Source organism: Malaclemys terrapin, chromosome 1 (assembly GCF_027887155.1).
Source record: "Malaclemys terrapin pileata isolate rMalTer1 chromosome 1, rMalTer1.hap1, whole genome shotgun sequence".
NCBI lineage: Eukaryota > Metazoa > Chordata > Testudines > Emydidae > Malaclemys > Malaclemys terrapin.
The window spans coordinates 166,651,368-166,675,402 of record NC_071505.1 but is presented as its reverse complement, the minus strand read 5'-3'; the positions used below and the strand labels follow the sequence as shown (position 1 = coordinate 166,675,402).

Here is a 24,035-nt window from a genome sequence, read left to right as displayed (position 1 = left end):
TGTCTCTCCGTGGCTCCCTGCAGCAAATCCAGCCAAGCCAAGCTACTGAGGGAGGCTTGTACTGTATCCCTTTAGGGTGCAATGCTCTCAGTAAGTATTCACTGTGACACAGGCAGCCTTTGCAAAACAAGGTAATGATTTATTAGTCACCTGGCATACAGAATCTTACAGTTCTTAGGTTACACAGGAAGGTAGACATTAAGCTATAATCCACCCTGGTCAAACCAGTGCACTGATGGGACAGCCAAGATGTGCTGCACCCCATCTCTGGCTCTCTCCCCCAGCAATCTGGACCAGACTCCTGAGTCCCTCCCAAAAAAACCCCTCCTGCCAGTCACCTGAAACGTTTTCTCCAGCTCAGTTCACAAATCCCACCTGATGGGGTTTTTTGCTGGTAGATGTTGACTGTTCGGTGGTTGGAGCATTTCTTTGTCTTGTTGGACCCTCTGTTAATTTGAGCCGGTTTCAGTCAGTTCTTTAATGATCCTATTCATTCCCCCCGACCCCACCCCACCCGTGACAGCAAGGTGACACACACATCTCCTGCCTCCTGCCCTGTTCCAGGAGCAGTGTTAACCCTTGTGCACCCACTTGGTTAGCAATGCCACATACAGAGGGAAACTGAGGCACACTTATGATGCATATAAAAAATAAAGACAATTCCCATTTGGTCACAGGTCACATGTCATGTCTGAGGCATCACTATAGCTAGATGACATGCAGCTGCCATAGAACCCTATAAGATCATAGGCAACCAGAGCAAATTAGAACAGCTCTGAGTCCACTCTCATTTGTACTTGGTGAATGGCCCAGCACAGTGCAGTCCCAGGATTAAGGAGGACACCTTTGTATCCCCAAGTTCCATCCAAGGCTCCTCAACCAGAGCCAGGTTCATGAATCATGTACATAAACAATTACACCACTGCCTTTCTATTGTTATTTTCACTAGACATCACCTTTTTTCTTATTTTTTGGTATATATGGTGCTCTTGAAATAGCAGAACTAAACATTAGCTAAAACTAGGCAAAGAGTTTGCCTTCTCCACACTTTGTCCTGCAGTTCTTTTGTTTTGCTAGTGTATATGTATCCTGAGCACCACCACCCTTGCTACTTAGATAATCAACAGTAAACTTCCATTACAGCAGACTATATTCTGCTGAAAGTCTTTGTTTATATCATTTTCTCATGCCTTCTATTCCTCTGTCGTTGAAAGATCAGCTTTGACCTATCTGGAATACTGGGACAGGTGGTGTCTGAATCATATGCAGCATTTTTTAATCAATGTACTTGTACAAAGAAGGATAGAGAATATTATTACTGGAGAGAGAGAGAGGAATGTTTATTCTATATAGTGTTACTTGTACAGAGATAAAAACCCTGTATAAACTAGAACCAGATAAAATACACTTATCTAACCTGGGTTTGAGTAAACACATGCAGGTTCTTCCTCTATCATTATCCCACGTAAATTAGCAAGTTGTATTGCATAATTTGAGAAGTATTTTCCAATCTTCTTGATTAAAAAAACCAGAATAGACCCAATTATAAACAATTAAGTGTTCAAAGGCCACTCAAAGCATTTTTGTATAGTGTTACATGTCTGTTTTTCTCATCTTTCCTCTTTATAACTATCTCTTGGCACTTTAAAAACCCATCCCTCTCTTTCTGCACTAATCCTTCCCACCCATATTATGTACACACATGCTGGTTAATGTGTTGTCACTTGTGACTGCTTGGAACTTATTGATTTTTATCTAACAATATAAGCAATAAAATGAGAATGGAAACATGAAGCTTTTGCCAACAGATATAATAATAATAAAAAAGAAAGGCATTCTTGCTGTCACCAAACATGAAATCAACCAACAGGATACTTAACTCTGCACATTGTACATGATCAGCCTGTTGTGGACTCTCTCCCAGCTCTGACCAACTGGTCTGAATGAGTAAGAAGTCGGGAATTGGAGCCAAGGGTCAGAAATGGGTTTCCTGGAGTGAGGCAAGGCAGGTACAGGGCTGGGTCCAAGGCAGGAACAGCAGCTATGCCAGCCATGGTCAAAAGCTTTGAACAATTGCTGGACTGCTGCTGGGCTGACTCTTCCAACCACTGAGGCTATGTCTACATTACAAATTACTTTGATATAACTATGTAGGTAGATAAGATCCCATGGAAAGCAAGTCTTAAGGGAAAAACTACTGAAGACAGTTGGCAGTTTTTCAAAGAGACATTATTAAGGGCACAAGAGGAAACTATCCCACTCTGTAGGAAAAATAGGAAGTATGGCAAGAGACCACCCTGGCTTAACCAGAAGATCTTCAATGATCTAAAAATAAAAAAATAAAGAAGTCCTACAAAAAGTGGAAACTATGTCAAATTACAAAGGATGAATATAAACAAATAACACAAGGGGGGGGGGGAGATAACTCAGTGGTTTGAGCATTAGCCTGCTAACCCCAGGGTTGTGAGTTCAATCCTTGAGGGGGCCACTTAGGGATCTGGGGCAAAATCAGTATTTAGTCCTGCTAGTGAAGGCAGGGACTGGACTCGATGACCTTCCAGGGTCCCTTCCAGTTCTATGAGATAAGTATATCTCCATATATTATTATTAAAATTAGAAGGGACAAGGCACAAAACAAGATCAAACTAGCTAGAGACATAAAAGGTAACAAGAAAACATTCTACAAATACATTAGAAGCAAGAGGAAGACCAAGGACAGGGTAGGCCCATTACTCAAGGGGGGACAACAATAACAGAAAATGTGAAAGTGTCAGAGGTGCTTAATGACGGCTTTGTTTCGGTTTTCGCCAAGAAGGTGGTGGTGATTGGACATCTAACATAGTGAATGCCAGTGAAAATGAGATAGGATCAGAAGAGGCTAAAATAGGGAAAGAACAAGTTAAAAATTACTTGGACAAATTAGATGTCTTCAAGTCACCAGGGCCTTACGAAATGCATCCTAGAATACTCAAGGAGCTGACTGAGGAGATATCTGAGCCATTAGCGATCATCTTTGAGAAGTCAGGGAAGATGGGAGAGATTCCAAAAGATTGGAAAAGGGCAAATATAGTGTCCATCTATAAAAAGGGAAATAATGACAACCCAGGGAATTACAGACCAGTCAGCTTAACTTCTGTACCCAGAAAGATAATGGAGCAAATAATTAAGCAATCAATTTGCAAACCCCTAGAAGATAATAAGTTGATAAATAACAGCATGGATTTGTCAAGAACAAATCGTGTCAAACCAACCTGATCGCTTTCTTTGACAGGGTAACAGGCCTTGCAGATAGGGGGGAAAACTATAGACGTGGTACACCTAGACTTTAATAAGGCTTTTGATACTGTCTTGCATGATCTTCTCATAAACAAACTAGGGAAATGCAACCTAGATGGAGCTACTATAATGTGGGTGCAAAACTGGTTGGAAAACCATTCCCAGAGAGTAGTTACCGTGGCTCAGAGTCATGCTAAAAGGGCATAACGAGTGGGGTCCCGCAGGGATCAGTCCTGGGTCTGGTTCTGTTCAATATCTTCATCAATTATTTAAATAATGGCATACAGAGTACACTTATAAAGTTTGTGGACGATACCAAGCTGGGAGGGGTTGCAAGTGCTTTGGAGGATAGGATTAAAACTCAAAACAATCTGGACAAACTGGAGAAATGGTCTGAAGTAAACAGGATGAAATTCAATAAGGACAAATTCAAAGTACTCCATTTAGGAAGGAACAATCAATCAGTTGCACACATACAAAATGGGAAATGACTGCCTAGGTAGGAGTACTGCAGAAAGGGAGCTGAGGGTCAGAGTGGACCACAAGCTAAATGAGAGTCAACAGTGTAACACTGTTGCAAAAAAAGCAAACATCATTCTGGGATGTATTAGGAGGAATGTTTTAAGCAACACACAAGAAGTAATTCTTCCGCTCTAGTCCACGCTGATTAGGCCTCAACTGGAGTATTATGTCCAGTTCTGGGCGCCATATTTCAGGAAGGATGTGGACAAATTGGAGAGAGTCCAGAGAAGAGCAACAAAAATGATTAAAGGTCTAGAAAACATGACCTATGAGGGAAGATTGGGGAAAAAAATGGGTTTGTTTAGTCTGGAAAAGAGAAGACTGAGAGGAGACATGATAACAGTTTTCAAGTAGGTAAAAGGTTGTTACAAGGAGGAGGAAGAAAAATTCTCTCTCTTAACCTCTGAGGATAGGACAAGAAGCAATGGGCTTAAATTGCAGCAAGAGAGTTTAGGTTGGACATTAGGAAAAACTTCCTGTCAGGGTGGTTAAGCACTGGAATAAATTGCCGAGGGAGGCTGTGGAATCTCCATCATTTGATATTTTTAAGAGCAGGTTAGACAAACACCTGGCAGGAATGGTCTAGTCCTGCCATAAGTGCAGGGGACTGGACTAGATGACCTCTCGAGGTCCCTTCCAGTTCTATGATTCTATGTCACTGAGTGGTGTGAATAACCCACACTCCCTGAGTGATGTAAGTTATATCAAACTAAGCACTGGTGTAGACAGTACTATGTCAGCGGGTGAACTACTCCCACCAACATAGCTAATGCCTCTTGCAGAGGCAGGAGTTATTAAGCCGACGGGAGTACTCTTCACCAGAAGCACTACAGCAGCGCAGCTACAACGATGAAGTTGCGCCGCTGTAAATGGGGTAGTGTAGAGACAGCCTCAGGTTGTGTAGCCAATCAGCCCAACACTTGTTAGGCTGCCCAGAGACTGACTCTGCTGCAGGACCTGATTCCTGACACTGCTGATACATCCATATAGTGTCATTGAGATCAGCTGCAATGTTCTTGTTCTCTACCCCATGTTTTCATCTCCACTTTGCTAAAGATATTCTTGATTCAGAGATCTCATTTCACTGAACTCCCCCCGCTCCAACAGAATCCTCTTTTAGCATATTCAAGGTTTGGTATAACACCATTTTTGTCCTCCCTTTTACACTAGCTCTTTTGCTTCATGTTTTGGGGGTGCATTCCCCCCTCGCCCACTACACACATCCTTTACTCTTCTTTGGCAAAGTGATTGCTTTTTTCAGGGACATTAAATTCTCACTTTATTTTAATTATGATTTTTCATTTTTGTGCAATGCCAAGACAGCGTTAAAAAACTGTATCTTAGTTCTGAATTTGTCTAGCTGTAGCTTCTATCCACTGGATCTTGTTATGCCTTTGTTGGCTAGATTAACCAGTCCTTTAGCAGAAAGCTCTTCCCCATGTAGGTACTGATAGACCTTGATCAAGTCATCTCTTAACCTTCTCTTGGAGAAACGGAATAACATTGAGCTTCTTAAAAGTACTGCACTGTAAGGCAAGCTTTCCAGACCTCAAATCATTCTTGTAGCGCTTTCTTCTCAGAACCCTTTCCAATTTGTCAGCATTCTTTTTGCCGTGTGGACACCAGAACTAGACACAGTATTCCAGTAATATTGTCACTAAAACCTATACATATGTAACACTAACTCTGTACTACTTGATATTCTCTTGCTTATACATCCAAGGATTATGTTTGCTGTCTTAGCCACCAGTTTGCACTGGGAGCTCATGTTCAGTTGGTTATGCACCATGATCTCCAAGTCCTTTTCTGAGCCACTGTTTGTCCCCCCATCCTGTAAATCACACCTACATTCTTGGTTCCCAGACGTATGATCTTGCATTTAGCTACATTAAGACACATGCTCAAGTAATCCCTGCTTCTCATGCGATCCTAATCACTCTGGAGAAATGATCTGCCCTCATAATTATTTACTATGCCACCAATTTTTATCTAATCTGAAAATTTTACCAGAAACTATTTTGTGTTTCCCTCCAGATCATTGATAAAGATACTGAACAGAACTGATGTACGAAGAGATCCCAGTGTGACTCTGACATTTTGGAATTCAAACCAGACCAGTAAGGGGTTGTGTCACTGCCTACCCTGCAACTCTGGGTATCTTAAATGCTATGTATTTCTGGGGGCATTCTGCACCAAAAAATTAAAAATTCTTCATATTTTATTTGTCAAAACAACACTATATAATCACGCCGGTTTCAATTATTTTGGTAATTTATTTCAAAATACCTGTCAGCAAGTATGTCTGTAACAATACAGACACACAAAATTCCAACATGAGTAGAGTGTTAAAGAAACCCCTAGCACAGCCCAGTTCCTGTTTCTCTGCCCTCTCCTGCAAAGAGCCCAGCCGGGAGGCCAAACACTCACACACACACCCCCCACCAGAACCCATCCATGGGGCCCTCCCCGGCCCAGACACTTTCACCCCCTCTACCCGAGAGGCCAGCTGCAGGGCCCCTCCAGCCCAGAAACTCACAGTGCTTCCCACCAGAGCCCAGTCACAACTACCCCCAGCCCAGACACTCACACCCCTCCCCCACCAGAGCACAGCCATGGGACCCTCCCTGGCCCAGACACTCACACCCTCTCACCCCTCCCCAGAGCCCAGCCACAGCCCTCTCCACCCCAGACTCGCACCCCCAACCCCTCAGAGGCCAGCTGCAGGGACCCCCCAACCCAGACATTCACACCTTCTACTTCCCAGAGCCCAAAGATCCAGAGGGAGAAACAGCCTGATGCTGGATCCCAGGCTTGCACGGAGTTTCCTGCGCACCACTGCCTTCTTCCTTCAAGGCGTGCTGGGAACTCCAGCTGCAGGGAACCCTCCAGTTCCCACCCTACCCCACCCTTGTCTTCTATTTCCAAGCTGGGGTCTGCTGGGTCCAGTGGCCCCAAGTGGCAGGCAACATCTCTGCAGCCCATTTCAATAGGGGAAATAAAGGAAATTCTGCGTGCACAACATGAATTTCTGCAAAATTCTGCATTGCGCAGTGGCGCAGAATCCCCCCAGGAATAGCTATGGTGCTTTGGCTCACAACCCTGACACCAACAGCCAGCCTACAAGCATGCAGGTCACACCCTGAATGTGTGGTCATACCTTCCACCAACCAGTTATTTTTTTGCAGAGTGAACCCAACACCTGCCCAGTCGCAAAAAACTGTCTGCCCTGTGATGTCCAGCCTTCTCCTGGAACATTCACAGGAGTTATTATGTTTGTTGTTTCTTTAAAAAGTCAATACACTGCAGTCATTGTCAAACCCCAGTTAAAATTGAACACACTTATTTCAATCACAGCACTATGTTGGTTTATATTAAAAGTAAAAAAAGTTTACTTTATTAAAAAGAGAAGTTTTAAAGTGAGTTCAAGTATAAGGGATAAAGACAAAAAGGGTTACAAACAAACAAAAGTAAAAATATGCTTTCTAATAGCTAAGACCTAACTTAATAAGCTAGGATCTTCGTTCAAGGTAATTTCCTCACCAATCTTCCTTTTCTAACTAGCTCTTAGCCAGGATCCCCACAGAGTTCAAGGCATTGGTTTGCCTTGTCTCTGCAGGTGAAGGATAACTTCAGGGTTCATTCCCCCCTCCATCTCTTTATAGTCCAGTAAACCTTTGAAATGTATTCTTCTGAAATGTATCCCCCACATAAAGTTCCTTTTCCCAGTTGGCGTGGATGCCATGCTGTCTGGTATAGACTCCATGCTGTCTTCCCCCCTTTCCCCACCCGGGTGATTTTTACAATGCAAATGATCTCTTCCTGGAATCTCTGATACAAATAAATAGCCCACCTGGTTTGAGGTGTTGGCCTCTTCCCGTTTTGGAGAAAACCTGTTTATTATTTCCCTCTGACATGCCTGGTTTAGTTATAATTCCATCACATCTGCATAATCCCTTGAGTGTTGACTGTATATACATCACACCAGAATATTAATGATCAGTGAGATTTTAGTTTTCCAATGACATATTACATGACACCTTTAGATATTGATTATACCAATAGTGTGTTAGGTGTAGTGAGTATGTCAGGCCTGACAAGAGTTGCTGACACAGAGCAGTGAACTACCAATAGGCCTCTGTGTCAGAGGCTCCACTTTACACACTTCAATTGGAAGATGACTCCCTGTTTACACTCACTTTGAGATTTATCAGTTAATCAGTTTATAATCCATTTAGTATGTACTGCACTCATATTACATAGTGTTAATTTTTAAATCAGATCATGTGATACTACATGAAATGTCTTACAGCAGTCTAAGTATATTAACAGTTACCTTTGTCCACCAAACGTGTAATCTCATCCAAAAATGTCGTTTGTTTGATAATTCCCATATTTCATAAAACCAAGTTGATTGGCATTAATTATGCTGACATCCTTTAATTCTTTAGTGATGTAATCCTGTATCAACCTTTTCATGTTTTAGCCCAGGATCAACATCAAGCTAACTAGTTACCCAGATCATTCAGTTTACCCTTTTTAAATATTGGCACATTAGCTCTCTCTCTCTCTTTTTTTTTTTTTTTTTTTTTAATACTACCATCACTTGGGTACAACAGATGTTACTGTAGGTTACTTAGTTAAAAGTGTCAGAGCTTTAATAGGTATTCTAAATGAATGATTAAAAATGCCATAACACACACTCAGAAGCAGGGAATTGTCTTATTGTGCTTTATGAAGAGACCTGTGTAGTAAAGGGGAAAGATTTCAATAGTAATATTTTTGGACAGCACACTCTATAATAGTGGGGGAGACTTCCCAGGAAAATTAAGCAGCTCCAAAGAAAAGTAATATTGTAAGATTCAGCGTCTCTAAAATGAGTTCCAAAGCCATAAATAAAAAATAAAATGTCAAAATTATGAATGGTAGCTCAGAGAGACAGCTAGACAACTCTGAGAATCCTACATGGCTAGATTAGCAGAGGTTCTACTTTAGTTGTAATTTGTTGCAGAAAAACTTCCTGTTCAGCCAGTGTTCATTCTCACGTTGGAAAGGAAGGAGAGGCAGTTTTGGGGGCGTAAATCAAGCAATGTCAATAGTAGTTGATCAATTTTCCTGTATTCCCCCCCCGCCAATTCATTTTAAAGCAAATTCTTGATCATCTATTGAGGATTACAAAACCTGGCAATCGCCACAGCAGGACAATTATGTCATGCGGCTCTAAAAATCACCCCATGTATCATGATTATTCAACCCCTTGCACAGCACTGAAAAGGGATTGAAAGCACTCTTTCTTAGGACATTGGCAAGGTATCCAGCATACCTTTAAAAAAATAATAATGAAAAAACCCAAACTTCTGGCACTGTTTTATAAACCTCTCAACTAGTTTTCTGTCATCTGAAATAGATTTACCTTTTCTTCCCCTATTGTGCAAACACAGGGATTATGACTCAAAGGCTGCCAATTGTTACTTGGTTGTTTAGATCTATTTTCAGGATAATTGGCTCTAAACTCACAGTACTAAAGTTAGAGCATGTGCGTAAGTGTTTGCAGGATCAGGGCTTTAGATTGCACAGTACTGTAAAATATTTCAGAAGCCAGTGGCCATAGCTGGTCAAAAAAGGGGAAATTAAATATATTGAAATTTCCAAGTTGTTTCCATTTGGTATGATTCAAAACTGAACGATTTCATTTTTCTAATGTCTTTCATTAAGTATTTTCCCCCTCATTCTTCCCTCCTTCCATACCAGGATTTGCCATTCTCACCCCCATGCCAGAATTCTACAGGCTCAGTGTGTCCCCCAATTCCACCAGAGGTTCCATGTGCACCCCATTTCTTCCCACCATTATTATTGCCTTCTTTCAGTATGGGAGATAATTCATTCAGAGTGTTCAACACACTAAACTCTATTGGGAGGATAAGCAGAAATGAGATGGGGTATTGTTATGCTGGAAGGCATTAACGGGTACCATCAACCGGTTCTTTGATCTGCAGTCAATTACAGAGGTACTGGAAGCTGTGGCTCTGCTAAACAGAGGAAAGGGCTCCATGTGTCCTTCATTCTTCCCTTTCCGGTTTTCTGATTTTGCCTCAAAATCAATAGGGGTCTGACCACTGGTGCTCTGAAATTTTGGAATTGGATTGGATACAGTGTTCAAAAGTTATCAGGTTAAATACAGATAGAGAAATGCCATCAAGTTGAATGTGACTACCACTTTTACAAGGGAAACAATGCTACCAACGGTGGCAAATTTTCCCTCAAGTTTCTATACGATAGGCAAGGCCTAAATGCCTTGCTCGTGGGAAAGAGAGTCAGCATCCATGCTGGGGTTTGAACATTGACGTTCCTGGCTCCTGATCATGTGATCAGGCCACACTATCTCTGAAGAACTGCTAGAGAGGAATAGCAAGAAATAAAGAAGATATGTGGAGAATATAAACATAAGGTGAGTTTGTGTTTAGAGAGTCAAATGAAAGCAGACACAGCTACGGTACTTGAAGCGAATGGGAAGCAGGAGGAAGATTGGAAGGTAAGGAGAGAAAGGGATAGAATACAGAGAAAGAGATAAGGAGAAAATATAAGAGAAAATAAATTCAAAGGAACAAATAGTCATGAACTTACAGGGAAAAAGTGGCAATCAAGAGACTGGATTAAGGTAAGGAGAGTAGGGGAACAACTTCAACTTCTAAGTCCTCCTCAATCTTTTTTTTTTTGGTCAGTGTGTTGCACACCTTAGATGCACTCAAATTAACAATTCCATTTGGAACTTGTTTTCCTTGCCAGATTATGTTAAGCGATTTAGATTTAAAATTTTCAATTTTAACAAAGTCTAATTTCTTCTTGAACAGTTGATACTGCTTGTTTACTTTTGCTTTTCATTCTACCAGGATAAGGAAATCAAATAGGTTAATTTCACTTTCTGTACATGCAGCGCTGTTTCTCATGCAGTATGCCAGCTACGAAGTGTGTGAGAGGTAGAGGTATTTTAAATTTACACAGAGAGAGCAAACCACACTTTCACAGTAGTTTTAAAAAAAACACATACAAGACAATCATTGCTATATCAAGTTTTATGGAACTTCTTTTTAAAAATAAACTCAGAACTGGACTAAACCCTTAAATTTCAATTCTAGCACTAAGTGAAATAAATGTGATGGCCCAAGATCATCCTCACTGAATAGCTTAATCTGCATTACATGCAAGAGAACTGAACAGCAGTACAAAGGCTGTGAAACAGAGAGAGAAAATTTTCATTTTGGTGCAGAGACTAGTTCAATATTGTTCACCGGGATTATAGCAGATTACATCGAGGTTTTTCTTCTGGCATCTGTCAAGCATGGCAACGAACATTAATACAGAATTCTCTCCATCCATTCTCATCTAATAGGTTAGGTGAGGTTTGCCATGTGCTACTCAAATAAGAATGCTATTATCTACTGGTATATACTTGTGATGCAATATCAGTAACAGAGTTTGAGTTATTTAAATTAGGTAAAGTTTTAAATAACTTCAACAACAGAATGAAACAGGAAGTCAGAACCCATTATACAAGTATTTTAAAAAGGAGAAAACCAAGGCCCTGATTCTGCAAACATTTCCATGTATTCTTAACTTTATGCATATACGTAGTTGTACTAACTTCAGTGGGACTACATACAGTTTGTAAGATTGTGGCCCAATAGTGGTATTTGCAAACTGTAAAATATCCACAAAAAGAATTTATACAGGGAACCTGGCAAGACAGATTTTTAACAATATGAAATGACAGTGACCAAATATAATAATAATTCATTTCCCAATTACAAATAAAATCGTCAGGTATTTTTCCAGCTTTTAACTGATGTTAAAAAAAAAAAAAAAAAAGGTCATTTTTAGTGGAAACTTTTCTGAAATTTGCTTTGCATGTGCTCATAAGTAATACTTTGCAACCTATGATTCACTATACATTTCCCCCATCACGAAACTGTCTATACATAAAGTTTAGTACTAAATACAGTTAAGCCCCCCGGCCAGCAAAGCAACAGGACCCTGAATGACCTTGTTCCTGAGTGATTCTAATTTTAAAATTTCCATAACGCAAGTGAAGTTAGGCTCACAAGTTTGATTATATAAAAACAATTTTATAAAACCTAACAAATTCAAATATATTATAAAGGAAATGCCAATGGAAAATGTTTGAGTTTAAACATTCCCTTTCAGCGTTTGTAATCTAAACACTGCAGCATATTGCTATTTTATGAAAATCTGAAAGTGCAATACTGCACACTAATCTTAGTGTCCAAGGTGTATGAAGAGCAGAAAGTATACGAGTATAAAGGAGGGAGCGTCAGATTTTCAGCCTTCTTCCAGCTTTAACAATCTTAAATATTATTAGAAACACTGACAAGAACTTCCAAAAAAAAAAAATCTTGATTTTTAAGCTGTCGTTATTTCTTTCAGTGGATAAGATGACTTTGGTGAGTTTTTATCATGCTAAGCCTATTACTTAAAACCTGGAAGCCCTGATTGCATGCATGTTTTGGAAGCTATTTTATATTGATTCTAACATTGAATTTGGTCACCAGGAAAGGAATAATGATGCTAACTTTCACAACAGAAAAGAGTACATTGTTTTGGTTCATATAAAAAATAGCACCCTTGTGAATAGTGTGCCAATAACATTTTCCCTAGTAAATGTCTTACATTACTCTACTGGCTGTTAAAGCTTGGAAGCAGTAAATCAATGCCTACTTGCTTGATGCATTTTCTAGCATCTTGTTGAATCAGGGACTCTGTTACTATTGCCAGATATAAATTGTGCTTTTTCCCTGTATAACCTGGAAAGAGTCACATGATGGAGAATCTAGGAACCAATTCATACTCCTGGGGGAATTCTATGCCAAATTAAAAAAAAATTATGCGCACAAAATTTTAAAACTCTGCATATTTTTATTTGTCAAAACAACACAATATAATCACACCAGTTTCAATTATTTTGGTAATTTATTTCAAAATACCTGTCAGCAACTAGGTCTGTAACAATGCAGAAAACAAAAAAGATTCCCCCAGGAGCAGAGAGTTAAAGAAACCCCTATGACAACCTAGTTCCTGTTTTCCTGCTATGCATTTGTTGGGCACATCAGTCTGGGTGTGTCACATGTGCCAGCTGGGCACATCGTGGGAGAAAACTCTGCCCCTCTAGTCTTTTAGTCACTTCTCATTTTTTCATCCTGCCCCCGTAGGGTTACCATATTTCAAGTTCCCAAAGAGAAGTCACTGTCAGGGAGAGGTGGGGGAGAAGGAGCTAGAAGGCGGGTACAGTTGGAGGGGTCTGCATGTACTGGTAAAGGGTATTTGGAGGTGCTAGAGGTAGGTAGGTGTGTGTGTGTACACACTGGGAGGGTTATGTGGAGATTCTGGAGGGAGCTGTGTGAGGCCCCCCAGCCCAGTCACCTGCACCCACTCCCCCTCACAGAGCACAGCCGCAGTGCCAAACACCCACACCCCCCTTCCCCTGAGAGCCCAGCCACAGACTCCGCTCCTTGCAGCTTCATTACTGTACAACCGAGCAGGGATGACCCGTGCCTGCTGATAGCGAGGGGAGGCACAATTTAAAGGTTCAGCCACTGCTGGAACAGCTCCAGTCACGCCCTCCCGGCAAGGCTCCCCCTTACCCTCAGGCTTCCCTCCCAGAAAGCAGCAGCCCCTCCCTGTTGCTCCTGCCTCTCCCTTGGGGCACAGCTTGCTGGCTCCAGCAGCTGCCGCACAGGGAGGCCTGGCCACACCACGTGACCGAGAGGGGCTGGTTAACTCAGAAACCGCAGCGGGCCTGCACCTCCCACACAAGTGCGCTGCAAGCTGGGTAGCCGGTCCCTGCCAGGTCCAGCAGCCGCTAGTGGCAGGAAAAAATGAAATTCTATGCGGAACATGAATTCTGGGCAAATTCTGCATTGCACAGTGGTGCAGAATTCTCCCAGGAGTAAATTTAGTTTATTTTTATTATTTTTCTGCTAATAGAGTTCCCTATAATACATTTTGGTTTGTTAAGTCTAATTTTAAACATTCCAAATGATTGGAGCTTCACCGTTGCTGGTATCACGTGATTATCTCTTTTGTAGCACACAAATAAGACAATTTCAAAAATCATATTCTGCCTGGGGGTGGGGGCGGGGGCAGAGTCTCTTTATTAGTACAGTAAAGGGAAAGACTTGTTAGGAAGATGGTGAATGTGTTCAAAGACATTCTAAAAGAGGTCTCAATTGGCATATGGGCCAAAGATAGCCAGAAGGTAGCAACTTAAAGAAAATAATTTCTAATGAAATGTATTACACCTCATTCCAATTCCTGGCAGTTCAGATATAACAACTACTCAATTAAATGTGCTTTATAAACACTGACAATTGTTGACTAATACACGCTAGCTAGCATACATTTTTATTATGCTAATATCACCCACAATATATATTTTAAGCATGTAAGTATACGCAGTAGTATAGTAGTTATATAGCTCAGATTGGCCTGTACCTTTGATATAATCACACTTATGCTAAGTATCCTATAACATCTTGCACTAGCTGAAGTAAGCCTTGGCTTGAGAAGACAGGACTGTCAGTATCAGGGCAGATTACCATTTCTTCATGGCAACAGGAAAGCTACCCACACAGACCTAGGAGGTGCCTTCATGTCCTTTAGTACCTGGAATGCATATGCTCAGAACAAAGGTAAGGGTGCACCATAACCTGAAATACATAGGTTCAGAACCAAAGATAAAGGGGTATACCATGGTACCAGAAACCAACAAGGTAGAAATCTGATTAATTAAATCCAGTTTCAAAAGATGTATATTGTACCTTTTTCTGGTAAACAAGCAGTGGTCACCAACTTGTCGATCACGATCGACTGATCAATCCTGAAGCCTCTGCCAGTCGATCGCAATCTCCAGGCCACTAAAAGTCCAGCAGCGCAACAGGGTTCAGGCAGACTGCCTGTCTGCCCTTGTCCCACGCCGCTCCCGGAAGCGGCTGGCTGCTGGCACATCTCTGCGGCCCCTGTGGGGAGGGAGAGGAAGGCGGCTCCGCACACTGCCCCTGGCCCCAGCACCATCGCCGCAGCTCCCATGGGCTGGGAACCAGCCCATGGGAGCTGCGGGGGCAGCGCTTGCAGGCATGGGCACCGCATGGAGACCTGCTGCCCCCTCTTCCTCCAGGGGCCGCCAAGACGTGCCAGCAGCCAGCCGCTTCCGGCAGTGGTGTGGGGCAACGGCAGGCAGGCAACCTGCCTAAGCCCTGCTGCGCCACTGGCTGGGAGCCACCTGTTGTAAGCCTCCACCTCACACCTCCTCCCGCATCTCAACCCCCTGCACCAGCCTCCCTCCCAGAACCCACAGCCCTCACCCTCTCCTACACCCCAACACTCTGCCCCAGCCTAGAGCCCCCTCCTGCACCCAAACTCCCTCCCAGAGCTTGCACCCCTCACTCCTGCACCACAACTCCTTGCCCCAGGCTCAGCCAATGAACACCTCACACTTGAGAATGTTACACTGATTTGTGACAATCCCTGAAGGTTTTTGGATCTATAAACCACAAATGACAGTATAAAAAGTAAAATTCATGAAATGTCCAGTGGATTCTATAAGATTAGGTGCAGTGTCACCATATGACCCCAGCAACCAAACTTCCTCCAGGACTTGCACCCCTCACTCCTGCACCCCAACCCCCTGCCCCAGGCTCAGCCCGGAGGCCCCCCCCCACTCCAAACCCCTCGGTCCCACCCCCTGCCCCAGCCTGGTGAAAGTGAATCAGGGTGGGGGAGAGCGAGCGACGGAGGGAGGGGGGAAACGGAGTGAGCGGGGTGGGGCAGATCCTGGGTTGATCTTAAATTCAAAAAGTGATCTTGTGCATAAAAAGATTGGAGACCACTGGTATAAAGCAGTATTTTTAAAGTTCGGGTCGCGACCCAGTACTGGGTCATTGCATGCAAGGCATTGGGTCGCCTTGCTCAGCACCCAGGGACCCTAGCAGCTCTGGTCAGCACCGCCGACCAGGACGTTAAATGTCCCGTCGGTGGTGCTGCCCAGCTAAGGCACGCTAGTGCCTATCTGTTCTAACACCGTGCTGTGCCCTGGAAGCGGCCAGCAGCAGGTCTGGCTTCTAGGCAGCGGGGTGACGGGAATCCGCGTGCTGCCCCCACCCTGAGCACTGGTGCCTGCGGGTGAGAGCCACACAGAGCCGCTTGCATGCCTCCGCCTAGGAGCCAGACCTGCTCCTGGCTGCGTCCAGGACGCAGAGTGGTCCGCAGTGCCAGGACAGGCAGGAAGCCTGCCTTAGCACCCCGCTGTGCTGCTGACCGGGAGCTGCCGGAGGTAAGTCCGCACCTCAACCCTGTGCCCCAATCCCCAGCCCTGAGCCCCCCCCCCAAACCCGGAACCCCTTCCTGCACCCCAAATCCCTCATCCCTGGCCCCAGCCCAGAGCCCTGACCCGTTCCCATACCCCAACCCCCCAGAACCCCCTCCCACACCCCAAACCCGACCGCCAGCGGATTTCCCTGATGGGCCGCATGCCAAAGCTTGCCGATCCCTGGTATAGAACCTTTGTCCTGTACCATATTAATGACCCTGACTGACACTGGTTATTTGGTCTCTTGAGTATATTTCATAACAAAATAATGAACCAAAGTGTGGTCAAGCAATTGTCTATACCAGGGCTCAGCAACGTTTGGCACACGCCTCGCCAGGGTAAGCACCCTGGCGGGCCGGGCCAGTTTATTTACCTGCTGACGCGGCAGGTTCGGCCGATCGCTGCCCCCACTGGCCGCGGTTCACCATCCCGGGCCAATGGGGATGGAGACAAGCCGCAGCCAGCACATTGCTCACCCGCGCCGCTTCCCGCCGCCCCCATTGGCCCAGGACGGCGAACCGCGGCCAGTGGGGGCCGCGATCGGCCAAACCTGCCGCGTCAGCAGGTAAATAAACTGGCCCGGCCCGCCAGGGTGCTTACCCTGGTGAGCCGCATGCCAAACGTTGCCGACCCCTGGTCTATACAGTTTATGAACAAGACGTTCTTAGATAGAATAAGTAAAATTCTACCATTTTAAAAAGTTCTCTTAGAAGCCACATGGATGAATGGCACAATAATTTAATTAAAAGCCCACTGAAGCCAAAATTAGAAGTTAGAATTGACTGGGTTGTTTGCTTTTTCCCCCTCCAATTCAATGAAAACTTTGTACAAAGGCCCTCAAAATCAAAACCCAAAACAGCCCTAAATTAGTTCACTTCTTCTGGTAGCTATTCAAATGAATGATAATGCACTGAAAAAGAAAATTTCCTGGATAAAACTTGCTGAATGATACAAAAGATAACTAGTAGCATGCAAGTGTTTTGAAGAAGGTTTTGGTTATAACTCCCCGTTAAGATGAATGACTGGATAGGACAAGTTTCACACCTACCTAGAAGCTTCTTTTGAGCCAGATTTATTCAAAGTTGGACAATTCCACAGAAGCCAAACATTTCTAACTGAATCAACTGTGCACTGATTTACATGATCAGAGCTGTATCTGCAACCAGAAGGGCTAGAGAAACGTATTGAAATTAAAGAAGATTCTATCTGGAATATAGCAAGTTGGATGGGATTTTTCCACACTGTGGATTTGGATGGCTCTGAGACAATAACTTTGGTGGCAATAAAAATGAATATATAATTTTTGAAAACAAATAGCTTAGCAGAACATAATGCCCAAGTTCAGTGGAAGTTGATGCTGAAGCTGAGATGCAAAGAAAACATTCACTATATTTGAAGCCCGACCAATGTGCCAAAGGCAATGGTTCTGAAAAACACGTTTATACAGGCACACACTAGATGAAAGGTACTTCCCAGTTCTTAGAATTTTATTTAGAAGCATAGTAGCTCCATTAAAGATGTGGCTCCACTTTTTTCCACCACAGCTTTTAACAAATTGCTAGTCAGCATGTGTTATTTTTTCACAGGACATCTCAAGCATGTCTCATGTTTATCACATCTAAAAAATTGCTCTCAAGCATAAGTTATTAACCAAAACAATTAATCAAATGAAGCACTCATGAGATTACAAGATGCTGATTACCATTATCAACAGTGATCAGAAAATTTCAAAGAAAACAGCCTTACCGATCTAAAAAAGGCTCCCAAGACAGCAGGGGGCAGGATTTGCATCACCAAGCTGAGCATGGGGGTGGGCATGGTCCAAGGAAAAAAAAAAAAAAAAAAGCAGCCCAGAAATAAAGCGGCCCCAGAGTTAAGCGGAAAAACCTACAGGCCACAGGTGGGTAATAAAAACCCATCCAATCTTGAAAAGGTAAACCCAAAACTTGCTTACTCTAAGCCACTTGGCAACAGATGTAGAACCCTCGGCATCATTTGTTCTTTGGGTGGGAGGAGAGGAGGAAGGAAAATCAGCAGTTCAGTGACTCCATAGAAGTGTTGTTGCCTAAGCTTTGGGAACAATCAGATCTTTGGTTTTGGATACACTCAAGTTCTTTTTCTCTATGCTTTCAAAGTTGCAACTGGCCAGATTCATTCCTAATGTAACCCCACAGGGGATATAAGCCGTCAATGGAGATACACAAGGGAAGAATTTGGCCCAGCAGGTCATACTGCTTTATTTATTCCTGTCCTTAGTTGAACCACTTCCCTGTTCTTAAATTCAGGGCTAGTTAAATTCTCACAATATCAAGATTTCTTTCTACATGTTTTAAATTTGACCCGATTCCAGTTTATTTCAAAATGATACTTTGGATACAAAATTAACTAACTTGGCTTTATACGGTATTTGGCTTTATAGATTTTCCTAATATTTCATGAAAGAAGCATTCCGCAATTTACTTTATGTAGTCCATGTAATAAAAACATGCATATAAAGCAGCCTTCGTTTTTTCCATACTTTACCAGATTATACATTTTTGTACACTATGAAGCACACTACATAAAAATGGCAGAGAAACCTGTGGCACTCTTCCCAGCTCAATGGTTTTAAATGTACACAATCACGTTAATTGATTAAGAAAGCCATCAGTGGAAACCAAATACAAGAAATTCAGCATTCCAAGCATATACTCTGCAATCAAGCAAGACAAAAAACTTGAGCAAACCAAATGGGACTCTTCATAACTTAACCAACACTTCCACTTTCAACAGAAGTCAGAGCTGGCTCTCAGGTTACTACACAAAGAATTGTACACCAAGGCCAGAAAGCCTCATACAAAAAATAAATCAGTTTGGACTACCTAATCAATAAAAAGCTCTTGATTGCATGCACTGAAATCATGGTTCACATTTTATCAAGTTCCCAGACTCCCAACCCTTCAGGCAGACGGAGGGAGGTCTACCATTCAATTAAGTCTACAAAGCTCATTTTTAAACTCCCAAATCATTGAACTGAACTCTCCCCACCATCACAGGCATCTTTCTGTTTATAGTGGGACAGCCTGAAGGAATCCAAATTAGGATATTTCTGTTCCCTATTGACCATAACAAGGAGCATTTTCTTAATGGCCCCTTAAGATCAGTACTGATCACTACTCCAAAGCACCAACAAAAAGAAGCTTGACTAGACATCTTTTGGTTGCCTTTTCAATTTCCAAGTCTGTTCCTCTTCCCTCTACATTAATCTCTCCTGGCAGAGATAACTTGCCCTGGAGCCAGAAAGATGCTTTGGAGTCTAGTATTGTTCTTAATTTTTTTTTTTTTTTTTTTGGTAGCCTAGGTCACATTAATGAAAGGCCAATGGGCCATGCCTACTTGGAATATTCAATATAGTGATGCATCAAATACTGACCATTTTGTAGTGACATTTAAGAACCTCTTTAATCACTATGCATCCAAAGGAACTTTAAGATAACCCATTCAAGACAGTAGTGCAAATTGCACTTTTAATTAGAGATGATCTCATCCACCATACTTCCAGTAAGCTAGAGAAGCAAGAGTTCGGAGGTAACTTCGAAATCCACATCTTTCACAAGAATTACTTAGATATCCACCAGCTCATTGGACTGATCAGCATTTTCTCTGTCTATTTCAATGCATACCAATATCATTCCTGAAACGCCAAATTTAAAACCCATATATTAAATAAAAAAGGTCTGATATAGAAAAAAGCTGATCATCTGACAAGTTTGGTAACCACAAGAGACCCCAGTTGAGCAGTGTCAAACATGATACTCCATGCATCTTTTCATAAGAAAACTACCGTATATACTCGATCATAAGCCAGTTCATTTATAAGCCAAACCCCACAAGATGGATAAGTAAAAATGGAAAATTTGTATGACTCATTCATAAACCGACCCTATAATTCAGGCGTCAGCAAACTTTGGCTCCCGGGCCATCAGGATAAGCTGCTGGCGGGCGGAGATGGTTTGTTTACTTCGTGCATCCGCAGGCACAGAGGTAAACCTAAGTAAACAAAGTGTCCTGGCGCGCCAGCTGCTTACCCTGACGGGCTGGGACAGCAACTGGTGGGGAAATGTTTTTTTTGGGGGGGGGGGGAGAGAAGAGAAGCTGGGGGTCAGGGGAGTAACCCCTGTGACCACCCCCCGCATGATCCCATCCATCCCTAGCCCGGGATCCCCACACTCTCCCCATCCCATCCCTTCCCACCTTATCTGGGGCCATGGGAGAATGTCTCTGGCCTGGCTGGAGCTGCTCCGGCAGGCTGGGCAGCATGGCCGCAGCCTGCTCTGGCGGGTCAGACTGAGCAGCATGGCCGCAGCATGTTCTGCAGCATGGCCGCACCGTGCTCCGGTGGGCCGGGTGGCGCGGCCACAGCTTGCTCTGGGGGGCGGGGCCGAGCAGCACAGCTGAAGCCTGTCAGCCCCAGAGCTGCAGCTGCTTCGGAGGCTGGGGGGAGAGCAGCATGGCCAGAAGTGGAGAGACTCTGGCACCGCCTCTTGCCTTCTGGCTCTGCTGCCTCTTCTTGCTCCCTCTGTTGGGGGGAGGGGCTGTGTCCCACCTCTCCCTCTCTATACCCGTTCATAAGCCGACCCTCTTCTCTGGTGCTTCCCTTTTTTACTAAAAAAATTTGGCTTATGAACGAGTATATACGGTACACAGTTTACTTTTCTCCTTTTTCATTCTTCTGAGGACAGTGGCCAGAAATCAGAAACCAAGTAGAGATCTCAGATCTTACTTCATTTTGTAAGCTCTCCTTACAATCAATGTGACACATTAATAACCTGTTTCCTACTGTTAATACTTCTATTTCTTGTAGCCTTAGTCCCATCTATATGGGGTTGGATCTTCCAGTCCTTCTCCATTCCAGTCGATCTTAAAGTAGTTCCTCAAAAACTCCAAAGCTATTCAAATCCTTTTCTATGACATCCATCCATCTAGTATTGGGTCTTCCAACCCTTCTCTTACTCCCCACTTTGAAGTTTAACACCCTGTGTTTTATATATTCTTCCACATCTTCTTTTCACATGCCCAAACCCAACTAAGCCTGGACTCCTTCTGCTTTTCTATAATTGGTATCACCTTCACACTTCCCCTAATTTGTTCATTCTGAACATGGTCCATCCTTGTAACTGCAAGCATCCACCTTAACATTATCGTTCCCCCTGTATTCAAGATCTCCTCCTGTCTCTTCCTCAGTGCCCTGCATTCAGAGCCATACAAAAGTGCAGGCCTAATTATTACAGTCTTGTAGATCTTACTTTTCAGTTTGATAGGCACTCTCCTAAGGCAAATCACTCTGCTCACTGCTCTCCATTTAGTCTATGCCTTTCCTGTACTACTAAAAAGTTGGTCACTGAATACCATTGAACCTAGGTACTTGGACTTCTGTATTTTTGGTACTGCTTAGGATTGTAACTGTAGGTCACATATTTCATATTAATATATGAACACACTATCAGTATTTGTATTGCAGTAGCATCTGATTTATAACACAGAAAGAGAAAGCTATAATAGTAAAAAATTTAAAAAACAAAACAAAACCCAAAATCCTATACCCAATATTGCAACCTTTCCGTTTCCAAGAAAGGGGTTAGAACCGTTTGGAAGAAAATTACCAAAAAAACCCAGAGTCGTTGATTGTCAGAAACTATTTTCTATTTGCAATGTTAAGAAAGTTTGAACAGTATTTTTCTGGTCTGCGTAACCCCAAAACCAAGCATTTAAATGAATGTTAGCAATTTTGATGCAGTTTATTTACGGTAATAGGGGAAAAAGCAGGTTGATAGGACACAGCTACATTTATACAGAAACAGACAGGGCCAAAAGCAAAACTCCGGAGCCAGTCACCACCTGATCATCGGGGGTGCAGGTCTAAAGCCTGCAGCTCAGGCGCATCTCTGAAATTATAAAAATTGCACGTAATGTCTCAGAGCTAGTCCACTGGTAAATTTCAGAAAGCATCACTTCTTGTGCTGTGGAGAGTCTTCCTGTCAAGTTTGTTTCCCTTCCCCAATTCATTCTTGAAAATAACTCTGGGGAGGAGAGAAACACTTGAGACTGACTAGGCAGGTACATTCGTGTCGTCACTTTAAGGATGGTGTTCTGGCTAACAGAAAATGAATCTGCAATTCTGCTTTGCTTTATTCCCCGGTGAGACACTTAAAAGTAGCTTCATTTCTTCATTCACTAATTTGTCCCAGTGTTATATTGCTACTTACATAGTTTCCATCAGCCCATCCAACTACCATCTTCAATTCTCTTTGTATCAGAGCAGTCAATCCTTTCTTGCATGGACTGAAATTTACTCATCTGACATTGATTTCAAGGCGATTTTTAAAGCATCCTACTGTTTTATGGAGATTCTGGCAAGGCAAGGTTCATAGTGCCACGCTCAGTGAAACTGTCACAGCTTGAAACCCTGCCTCTGACTGACACTGTGACATTACCTGCTCTTTGCGAGGCTACTATGTTGAGGATCAACAGAGGGAGGGGTCCCAATAACTTCTCTCTCTTGTAACCCAAGCTGGACTTAAACTTTACAATACACACACACACACACCCTCTCCAAGCTGCTCAGAATAATAAACAACAACAGCCTCCCTCCTTTTTAGTGTTGTAATATCTGGAAGCGCCCCAGCTGCCCTTGGCAATTGGCACGTAGCCACTGACTTCTGCTTCTCAACCTGTTCCAAGAGTTTGGTTGGCAACTGTTTCCCATTACACTGTGCAGTGCTGGAGGGAGCCAGAAATGAAAGTGGATTCAATGGGGCTGGGTCTCAGTAGGTGGGGCGTACTAGAGATCCTCAGCGTATCCCTCCAGATCAAAGAGAGAGAGAGGAAGAAAAATGCAATCAAGAAAGCCAGGCTGAGGCAGGCAAGTTCCCAACAAGTTCCCCACCGCTTCCTGATGCGACTGCGTGCTTACCTGTGCGTGGCCGGCTCCTGGAGGTGCGCCTTGTCCCCTTCCTCCTGCTCCTCCTTGGCCCGGGGAGGGCTCTTGGTGAAGAACCTGGAGAAGCTGCTGTGCCAGGAGGAGCCGGTTCTCCGGCTGCCCCAGCCCGACATCTCCGGCACAGTGAGAAGGGGAAGCGGCGTCGATGGCTCGGGGCAGGACGGGATCCCTTCGCCGCCTCCCAGCAGCGCAGCCCCCCCGCACACCGCCGCGCCTGCCCGCTCCAAGTTCCTCCCTAGTCCATAATCGCAGAGGGGAAGAGACGCGGGGAGCTGCACAAACGAAGAGCGCAGGCGGCCACACTGACCTGCCCCGTCCCCCCAGCCGCCGCCGAGACACAAGAGCGGCTGCACGGTTCCCTGCCGCCCGCCCAGCAAGGCGGAGCCGCGACGGCCTGCCAGGGGCACGCCCTCTCCCCCACATCCCATCAGCAGCCCGGGCCGCTGCAGCTCCACCCATTTCTCCTCCTCCCTCGGCACGGCTTAATGGGCCGCTTCCTCTCCAGCCCGTACCGGCTCGTTAGCCAGGAACTTCAGGTTGATTGAGTTGAGTCTTGCTTTCCCCAGGCGACCATGTTAATAAATCATAACCTCCACTCCAAACACGCACAGTGTTTGGTTGTAGCACATGCCAGTGGAGCACCTTGATTCACTTTGCTCCAGAGCAAGATGGGCATTAGTTTAAACATTTCCTGCTTAAATGTTATGTTCTACTACTGACACAGACCCAGGAGATGGGCCCATGCTTTAGGGCAGACTCTGTTGAATTTAATTATTTGCACTGAACATGCTCCAGGCATTAGTAAAGCTTGCCACTCCAGAACAAGCAAATACTAGACTTTATCCCCCAGGAGTTTACAGTCTGAATTAGATCTATGGCAAA

The 24,035-nt window shown here is 43.7% G+C and overlaps 1 protein-coding gene across 1 annotated transcript in view; it reads right to left on the bottom strand.

The window, feature by feature from the left end:
- Positions 1-23,495, bottom strand: part of CRYBG3 (crystallin beta-gamma domain containing 3) — a 135,934-nt gene extending 112,439 nt beyond the window's left edge. The window contains exon 1 of the mRNA XM_054046201.1: positions 23,127-23,495. Coding sequence (XP_053902176.1) covers positions 23,127-23,266 — 140 coding nt within the window. The 5' untranslated portion in view covers positions 23,267-23,495. The remainder of the gene's footprint in view (positions 1-23,126) is intronic.
- Positions 23,496-24,035: the final 540 nt, after the last annotated feature.